Source organism: Chaetodon auriga, chromosome 1 (genome assembly GCF_051107435.1).
Source record: "Chaetodon auriga isolate fChaAug3 chromosome 1, fChaAug3.hap1, whole genome shotgun sequence".
Lineage (NCBI taxonomy): Eukaryota > Metazoa > Chordata > Actinopteri > Chaetodontiformes > Chaetodontidae > Chaetodon > Chaetodon auriga.
Genome location: NC_135074.1, coordinates 32,782,501 through 32,792,500, shown reverse-complemented (window position 1 = coordinate 32,792,500; position 10,000 = coordinate 32,782,501). Strand labels below are relative to the sequence as shown.

Below are 10,000 nucleotides of genomic sequence, written 5' to 3'. Positions count from 1 at the left end.
TAAATCTATTAATTATCAAACTATTTGAAGATTAATTTTCCATCAATCATCAAATCAATTGATTGTAGTAAATGCGGATGATTAGCCCTTCAGTCACAACACTGTGATGGATGGCTGCTGTCAAAGCTAAGCTGCGCTCTTATTTTGAAAACCTTTCACACAGACCAACTGCTTGATCTCCTGTCGGTCCGTCAGGCTCGTCAAACACACAGCGAAGAAGATCTTATCTGATGATGAAGCAGACGATCGGGTTTCCACCGAGGACACGTGCCGCTGCGTTCCGTCATGAAAACAGACGTATTAGCACAAACATTAGCTTCAGCAGCGGCGTCATCAGACCCTGAACTCTCGGTTAATCGTTAATGAAGGTGAGCGGCAGCAGCTCGGTGAAGGAATGAAGCCGGTGTGTGTGAGGACAAACTGCTGGTGTCTGTTTGTCACAGAGACACAGTGTCCACTCAGCATGAGGACAGAGTGACTTTAATCAGACAGCAGCCGGCGTCACATGCAGAGAGTTACTGTGTGAGACGACGAAGACGCTGATCCATTAACACAGCTGCTTATCAGAAAAACATCCACAGCCTGCAGACCGACGCCTGAACGCAGCATGGGGAGCTGCTAGCTGAAGCATTAGCCTCGCTGCTAGCTGAAGCATTAGCCTCGCTGCTAGCTGAAGCATAAGTCAGGACAAGATTCTCCACAAACAGGAACCACGATTACTATCAAAATTCCTGTGAGAAATGGACTCAAAGATGGCGTCCACCCACTGCAACAAGCCCAAACATTTTCTAGCTTCCTGGTTGCTTCCATGTTGGCGGTCCACAGCACATGCTCAGTAGAGTTTCTCCGCAGGAGGAGGTCAAGCATCTGAAACTCTGACCAATATAAAAGCTTTGTGGTTAAAATGTAAAACTAAGAGACTCCCATCATGGCTCGATTCACAAAAGCATTTCTTTCAACAAGGAATTATTGGCAGCCAATCAGACGTCTCCTTCCATTTCAGCCAATCACATAAGCGCAGATTCACAGCCTATCGTTGAACGTGATGGTGCAGCGATGCGTCTGCCTGCAGGTCGTCTGTCAGCTCAGGCAGGAATCTGAGAGTCACTCTGGATTTGACGTCGTCGTCATCGTCGACGTGTCTGAAGAAAAGAAACACATTTCAAACCACCTCTGAACGCGGCTTTGATCGGGTCTGTAAAGGTCTGGAGACAACGTGGACGTCATTGGGATTAGTCCCAGCAGTGAGCGAGGCCTCACGACGGTCCTGTAGCCTCTTCGGCCTGTGGTGAGCCTAGCCAACAGCCCAGCTGTTAGCTTAGCATCAGACTGGCTAAACTGTGAATTATATCAATAATTGATCGTTCAGACAGAACGAAAACGATATTTCAGCCGAACCCAAACAAACAACGACGATCGTCCACACAGAGCGCCCTCTGGTGGACCAACTCTAACGGAGACACTGTCTCCTCGTTCACACCAGGACGAGACGCTGGACCTGCTGAACGTAAGGACGGCTGACTGATGGGACGTTTAGCGATCAGAGCTGCGTGTCTCTGAGAGGACGTGAGTGTGAGACAGAAGGACAGCAGCTGTCTCTGCCTCCACGTCAGTGCAGTGTCTGTCTGTTCTTCCTCCGTGATGTGGCTGCTGCTCCGCCTCAGAAACCCAAAAAAAGGAAAAAACCTGCAGACAAAACCAGGTTTATTTATAGAGCCTGAGCTGCTGGAGGGGCCCGGCTCTGCAGACACACCCTGCAGGCCGCCGCCGCCGCCGCCGCGCCGCACACCCCGGGGGTGCTGTCATCATCTGCACACACACACAGAGCCAACAGGAAGCCAGCAAGTGTGTCCCACATGTCTCATGAGGACACTGACAGGAAGAGGACATCAATCAGACTGAGGACGTCCAGCCGCTTTAGTCTGGAGGTTAAAGTCAGGAGCAGAAGCAGGACCGAGTTTAAGATCAGGCTGAACGAAGCAGCTGCTGGACGGTCGTCACGTGTTCGACGTGTTTTTGCTGAACAGGAAGTGAGCAGTTCCTCGAGCTGCAGGTGAGACCTTTTCCAGGCGTCTGATTGGCCAGTTTCTGGCTGCTGCAGCAGCACTGACGTGACTGACTGATGATTCAGTGTCAGACGACGACGTCTGAGTGTCAGAGATTCTTTTATCTAATATCTGGAAGTACAAGGAGCAATACCACAGTACAAAAACACTCCTCTAAACCCCGAGTACATGAGTATTATCATCAAAATCTACTTCAAGTCAAAGTGCTCAGGATGTGGATTCCTGACGCGTTCAGGTGTCAGGAGTTTTTTTTACATTCGTGTGAATCTGCAGGGTAAGCACATGAAGTTATCTTACACGTAGTGAAGTAAAAGTACAACATTCCCCTCTGAAATGTGGTGGAGTTGAAGTAGAAAGAAATATAAATACTTCTCTGTTTTTCTTTCGATGTGATTTTTGGGGTTTGAGCTGAACAAACAGAAGAAACAGTTTGTGTCGTTATGACGAACAATCTGAGATCAATAAGTCACCAATCACCAATAAATATTGATACTTTACAGGCCTGCAGTCAGCTGTCAGCTCACTGAGCACAAACAGGTGTGTGTGTGTGTGTGTCTGTGTGTGTGTGTGTGTCTGTGTGTGTCTCTGTGTGTTACTGTGTGTTACTGTGTGTGTGTGTGTGTGTGTGTGTGTGTGTGTCTGTGTTACTGTGTGTGTGTGTGTGTGTCTCTGTGTGTTACTGTGTGTGTCTGTGTGTCTGTGTGTGTCTGTGTGTGTTACTGTGTGTGTGTGTGTCTGTGTCTGTGTTACTGTGTGTGTGTGTGTGTGTGTGTGTGTCTCTGTGTGTTACTGTGTGTCTGTGTGTGTCTCTGTGTGTTACTGTGTGTGTGTGTGTGTGTGTGTGTCTGTGTTACTGTGTGTGTGTGTGTGTGTCTCTGTGTGTCTCTGTGTGTCTCTGTGTGTTACTGTGTGTGTCTGTGTGTGTGTGTGTGTGTGTGTCTCTGTGTGTCTCTGTGTGTGTGTGTGTGTGTGTGTGTGTGTGTGTGTCTGTGTGTTACTGTGTGTTACTGTGTGTGTGTGTGTGTCTGTGTGTTACTGTGTGTTACTGTGTGTGTGTGTGTGTGTGGACCAGGTGAGTCGGTGTCTCTTTGTTGGGACATGAAAAGCTCTTTGACCCGCTGGAAGCTGCTGGACGCCGCATGAAAAGCGTCGCAGTGAACTCAATCAGATGTGCTCTGTGTGACACTTTCAGCCGCTGGTTCATCCAAAGGACAAGCAGCTAAAAAGGCTGAAAAACGCCTTCGTTGAAGCTAAAAACGTGAGAAAAGGCGCTGACAGCGTCCCACAGCAGGAGCACACTAAACTGTCCAAACTTTCTTACCTCCTGGTCCGAAGCAGCGACTCCTCTCCCTCCTCTTCCTCCTCCTTTTCCCGCCGCTTCCTCGCCTTAAATTCCTCCAGTTCCTCTGGGATAAAGAGTCCAGGTGTTCGAGCGTGTTTTCCGGGTAAACCTCGGCTGCAGCAGCGGGTGGTTGGTGGTTTTCCAGCGGTGGAGCCGCTCCGTGTCGCTCCGCCGTGAAAAGTCAAGACCGCTGGCGCTCTGCGCTGCCTTCAGGGACCGTCGGACATGTGGCGTTTCAGAGCGGTCAGCGCGCATGAGCGAGGAAAGGGTGCAGGGGAGGGCGGGTCGGACCTGAACCACGAGAAAACTTCATGTTCCACGATTCAAAGGAAGGAAACGTCATGACTTTGTCTCATTAACATGACTTCCATCATGACTTCATGTCTTCTGTCAGCGGTGGAACAAGTACTCCTACTACTTTTTCTACAGTTCTGCATTCAAAAGCTTACTTCTGTAAAAGTACAAAAGTATCAACGTAAAAATTTGGTTTAAGTACAAAAAGTAAAAGTACACGTTTAGATGCACTGATATGGGGGCTCGTTTACTTTTACAAACACCTCAGTACTGTTCCTGAGTGCAGTACTTGAGTAAATGTACGTAGTTACTTTCCATCAAACACAAGGATCTTTATGCGACACTCATGTCAGCCAGTTTATTAAAGTTTGCTTTAAATAATAACGTTAATGATTAAGGGGAAGCAGCTCGCCTGGTTTCATCTGAACTTCATCTTAAATCCACGTTTGTGTCCAGATGAAGCAAACGAGATGAAACATGTCAGTCGTGAGTTTTGAAGGTGTAATCCTGAACTTCAGATTGATGTTGGCTGCCTCATATTTCATTTGGCACTTTTCATTCCGAATCTTTTAAATAACAATGATTCTGACATGATCGTCAGGTTACATGTGTGCTGAAAAGGAGGAGGAACATGAAAGATCATTTGATCCGTCAGAAAGTCTCAAAGATGCAGCAGCGCAGCGTTTATTTCGGGTTCAAATGCAGAAAGTGAACGTGTCAGACGCTGTCGCCCCCCTGTGGTCGTCTAGGAAAACACAGCAGTCAGCCTCTTTGGCTCTGACCTCAAACCCATTGAAGAACTTTATTCATGACTCGCTCATCGCGGAGCTTCGGGTCAGCGGATCATCTCCTCGTTGACGCCCTTCTTCTTCTTCTGCTGCTCTCAGTGATGGTGGTGAAGCTTCCTGCTTGCAGCTCTGCATTGTTTCTGTTTTCCCTCCTTTTCTTGTTTTCTGTCGCTCCTCTTCGGCTCCTGCCGACACAATGAGCGCTTCCTCTGCTTCCTGAAGCGTTTCCTGTCTTGAATCATGGGAAGTCCTCTGCAGACGTGCAGCTCTCACTTCTTCATCAGAACACTCAGCTGACCGGCGCCACCTAGCAGCAGTCAGTGTGAAGTTACTGGAGGTGTTTGAGGCCGCGGGGGTCCACTCATGACCGATCGGACCTCCTGTCCCGACATGTTGGACTTTGAGGAAAATCCTTCATTTGAACTTAAACGGATTTATTCTTGTGAGTCTGAAGCTCAGTTTTGTCTGCTGATGAAAATGTCTGATGACTGACAGTCAGCTGGTTTCAAACCCGCCTTCAGCTCTGAGGCCGCAGTGACCCTTTAATAAACCTGCTGAGGCTGAAGATCGATCCTCAAACACACAGATGATCCTGAACGACCCAGAAACCAGCAGAGGGAAATCATTAAAGTCATCAGAGCTCAGCTATCGAACCGTCAGCAGTGGAAACAGGAACTAACAGACGGACCAATCACAGCAGAGACGCCGTCATCAGCTGACAGCTCAGAGCTCAGTTCATGTGAGATAAGCGTCTCATTTCACATCAGCGTGAAGTTCACGTGTTCATTATCAGAGAAACATGAAGCTGCTCCTCAAACACCTTCAGCTCAGACTGAACAGAAGCTAAGGACTCTGGGAAACTGAGTCCCATGAACAGGATCTGTGGCTGATCTCATCATTTCTGTCAGCAGACACTGTTTTTAATTCTATTTCTCACATTTTCATTGAGTTCCCTTAAAAGAGTGAAACAGCGCCTCCCTGCGTTTTCTCAGCTGGTCAGTGAGCCAGTGTGTGGTCAAAGGCGGTACTGCACCCTCAATGAACACGGAGGCAGAGGGAGGATGAGAGGAAGCTCAGACTCCACCAGGAGGAGGCTGTTTCACCTCCTCAGACCTGCAGATCATGATCTGCTGTGGGAGGAAACTTCCCATCATCCAACACTGCCCCTCTTATCCCACACACCTGTTAAACCTGTTGGTGACTGATGACTGAGAGGAACCATCAAACGGCTCTTTGACGCTTTTAGTGATTCACCTTCCCGTGATTCCTCCTCACCTGCATCTCCTCGTCGTTCCTTCACGAGTTCTGGAAATATGGCACCTGTGAACCTCAGAGGAAGTCAAAGCAAACGCAGACTCAGCTCTTCTGCAGCACAGCAGACTTTATTGAGCAAACGTCTTCAGCTAACTGTCCTCCAGACGGGCCGAAGCCTCAGGGATCACCGTCAGTCTGCACACATCCACCACTCGGCTGCACAAACTAATGGAGTCAGTTATTTCTACACATTGTTCTCATCATAACCTGCTTCATAAAATGACGAATTAACAAAGCAAATATTCATAACATCACATGGAAATGACGAAAAAGCATCGCTGGCAGTAGAAATGATTCGCAGGCTGAGGTCTGACTGAAGCTTCTGGGCTGAGAGACGACGACAAGGACAGAAACGAAACGACTCGATCAGAACGAACACATGAAAACAACAGATCATCCAGAAACTCCCGACGCCTGTCAGTGAGGCGGTGACAACATGAGACCTGCTGTCGTTTCATGGGTTCACGTCCAGTGATGACAAAGTTCAGGTCCTGGTCTCGGTCTGCTCGGCTGACGTCAGTCGGCCTACACGATCGATGAGTGACGACAAAGAACCAAAAATCCTCCTCGTGAGAGGATGAATCATGTGTCACCTGCGCTGGTTGAATTTCCTTTGTTTCAAAATAAAAGAGAAGATGCAGCGCTGGGCGGGACCATGTGACCATGTGACCCTGACCATGTGACTGTGCCCATGTGACCGTGACAGTGACCATGTGACCGTGACAGTGACCATGTGACCGTGACCATGTGACTGTGACCATGTGACCGTGACTGTGACCATGTGACTGTGACCATGTGACAGTGACCATGTGACCGTGACTGTGACCATGTGACTGTGACCATGTGACATGCAGATAATCTAAAAGCGAGCGAGAAGCAGCTACAGAGAAAATATTTTCAGGTGTTTCAAACGTCTGACTGCAGCTTTCAGTCAGGTTTTAACGCAGACATTCAAAATGTGGCTGAAAACAGGAAGCTGAGCTGCACAACATGGAGAAAATGCACCACAGAAGAAGAAACAGAAACCAGAATGCACCGGGGTTTGTCGCCTGTCTCTCCTCCTCCACCTGAAACCCACAGATCCTCTGTGGAGGTTGCTGCAAGGCATTCTGGGAAGCAGAATGTGCCCCGTGAGGACGGCGGCTTCCCGTCCACTCACTTCTTCTTCTCCTCTCCCTCCCCGGGCGTCACCTCCACGGTGAGCACCTCCTCTCCTTCCTGTCGTGATGTCATCCGGATGATGACCGAGCTGTCGGCGGTCTCTGACACGGCGTCGTCGTCGTCCTGAACCGGAGCGAGAGGGACCGGAGAGCGGCGGTGTATCGGAGAGGGAGGGGGGACGGGAAACTGGGAGGGACAAAAAGAAAGAAGGAGGAGAGGCTGAGTCTTCCTTCACTCATCGTTCCGTCGTTCTTCCTCTTTAAACGGTTGATCAGGACGTTTGGACGTCCACACTCTAAGCTGAACTCTTCTTCATGTTTCTCAAAGAGTGTTAAAGTCTGTCGTCTCTAACGTGGACGCTGGCGTCCCACAGGGCTCAGCGTTCGGCCCCCCCGCCCTCTTCACACTAACACTGTCGTATACACACACGCAAAAACCAGCCGAGTTAGCTGCTGCTAAGCTAACACAGAGCACTGATCCCACATGTGCTAATATAAGTATCCTGTGCAATATTACAGATTTTACTGTGCTTATGCAGTATTTCTACTTTGTAACAGTACAAACCACAGTATCTTTACTTTCCATAATGGTTTCGTGGTTCTCTGAGCTGCTGTCTCACCTCCGTGCCGTCAGACGGTTTGTAGCTTTCTCTCAGTTTGACGAAGGTCCCCTCGATTCCCGCCTGCTCCGTCACCTTCAGAGCCGCCTTGAACATGGTGGGGGTGTCGGGTCTGGCGGGGATGACCTGTATCGCCTCCTTGCCCGCGTCCTTCTCGTCCGGCTTTTTGTCCTTTGTCAGCATGGTCCTGCACCAACACAGAGATGACCAGTTACAGGAGCCTGCGGCACATCCGCCCGCTCTGCTGCAGCACCGTGATGCGACTGAGAGCGTGGAGGCCGGCAGAGGATCGCTGCGCTGATCTGATCTGACCCGATTCTCCGACCGTCTGCGAGCTCCACGACCTGAGTGAGCAGATTAGAGCCCGGGCTAATCCTTCAGGACAGACGGGGCGGATCAGGGGAGGAAGACGACCACGAGGGACACGGAGGAAGAGCGACAGGTGGGAGCGGCGGCCGTTTGACTCATTTATCTTATCTTATCTTAACTTAGTTTGTGGCTTGAAGTCATATTTCCTCTGTGATTCAGAGCTCTTTGATCGACTTCAGGTCATTTTACTGTTCACACAGCGGCCATGATGAGACTGAGGTGGACGAGGACACATGACCGACAGCCAGAGGAGGACAGACGCATCTTCATCCATCATCATCATCATCATCATCATCATCAGCGCACGTGTGCCAATAACTGTTTTATCAGAACATGATGCAGAAAAAGGTGTTTGGGGTCGTTTCCAAAGATTAAATCCTCAGTGCTTTCAGTGCGCTCGTGTCGTTTTAAATAAAGTTTTTGTTAGACGGTGAAAGAAACTGTCTGTGTGTTGATCAGTCTAACACTCGGATGCACCTCCTGCTGTTTGGCCACACACACACACACACACACACACACACACACACACACACACACACACACACACACACACACACACACACTCTGGCTGGCCTCTGACCCATGAGCCAGGCAGCACTGTGGGCGGGACTCTGTCTTACTTGGCCTTCTTGCGGAGGAGTTTCTGGGACTCTGGGTAGTGCACCAGGATCTCTGCCAGGTCCTTCTTGTCCAGGATGAAGAGGTTAGCGAATCCGTGCGCCTTCACGTTGGCTGTACGTCGGTTCCCTCCGCCACCTGCCAGCAAACTGACCAATCACAGCACAGAGAGAGCGGTCACACCTGTTGTCAGATAGCAGGATGTCAAACCTCAGCACACAACTACCTGCAACAAACAGCCCATTGGCTCACTGCTCACTGTTGGCATGCTCAGGAGAAGTGAGCAAAGGCTAACATGTTAGCTTGTTAGCTTGTTTAGATGCTAACATCAGGTTTATCCAGTGGAGGAGTATCAGTACAAGTATGAAATATTGAGGTACTTGTACTTCACTTGAGTGTTTGCTGAATAATTCCAAATATCCTGACAGTTTGTGTTCATCCAAAATGTTTCCCTCCTGACACACACAGGTGAGACACACACACACACACACACAGGTGAGACACACACACACACACACACACACACACACACACACAGGTGAGACACACACACACACACACACACACACACACAGGTGAGACACACACACACACACACACACACACACACAGGTGAGACACACACACACACACACACACACACACACACACACACACACACACACAGGTGAGACACACACACACACACACACACACACACACAGGTGAGACACACACACACACACACACACACACACACACACACACACACACACACACAGGTGAGACACACACACACAGGTGAGACACACACACACACACACACACACACACACACACAGGTGAGACACACACACACAGGTGAGACACACACACACACACACACACAGGTGAGACACACACACACACACACACACACACACACACACACACACACACACACACACAGGTGAGACACACACACACACACACACACACACACACACACACACACACACACACACACACAGGTGAGACACACACACACACACACACACTCTCTCACACACTCACACACTCTCACACACACACAGGTGAGACACACACACACACACACACACACACACACACACACACACACACACACACACACACACACAGGTGAGCAGTGAGCAGCTGCAGCACAGACGGCCTTTAAAGAGATTAAGAGGAAGCAGCTCGACCTGATTTCTCCAAACACAGAGCCGGCTCTGATGGTGACGAACACCGTCTGCAGGTCAGGACCGCCCACCACCTGGACCTCCCCCTGCTTAATGATGTACATCTCCCTGCCGATCTCCCCCTGCAGCACGCACACACAGAGACACACACACACACAGACACACACACACAGAGACACACGCACACACAGAGCAGGTCAGCACACACCGCTGCTGCTCTCAGCAGCTTTAAGTGCTCTCACAGGTGTGTG

At 49.7% G+C, this 10,000-nt stretch overlaps 1 protein-coding gene across 3 annotated transcripts in view; it reads right to left on the bottom strand.

The window, feature by feature from the left end:
- Positions 1–5,853: 5,853 nt before the first annotated feature.
- The window catches only part of cngb1a (cyclic nucleotide gated channel subunit beta 1a), a 22,934-nt gene continuing 18,787 nt past the window's right edge, over positions 5,854–10,000 (bottom strand). For all 3 annotated transcript variants that reach the window (XM_076735741.1, XM_076735759.1, XM_076735750.1), the window contains 4 exons: positions 9,753–9,871; positions 8,574–8,720; positions 7,585–7,771; positions 5,854–7,151 (listed from right to left, as the gene is read on the bottom strand). In XM_076735741.1, coding sequence (XP_076591856.1) covers positions 6,960–7,151; positions 7,585–7,771; positions 8,574–8,720; positions 9,753–9,871 — 645 coding nt within the window. In that variant the 3' untranslated portion in view covers positions 5,854–6,959. The remainder of the gene's footprint in view (positions 7,152–7,584; positions 7,772–8,573; positions 8,721–9,752; positions 9,872–10,000) is intronic.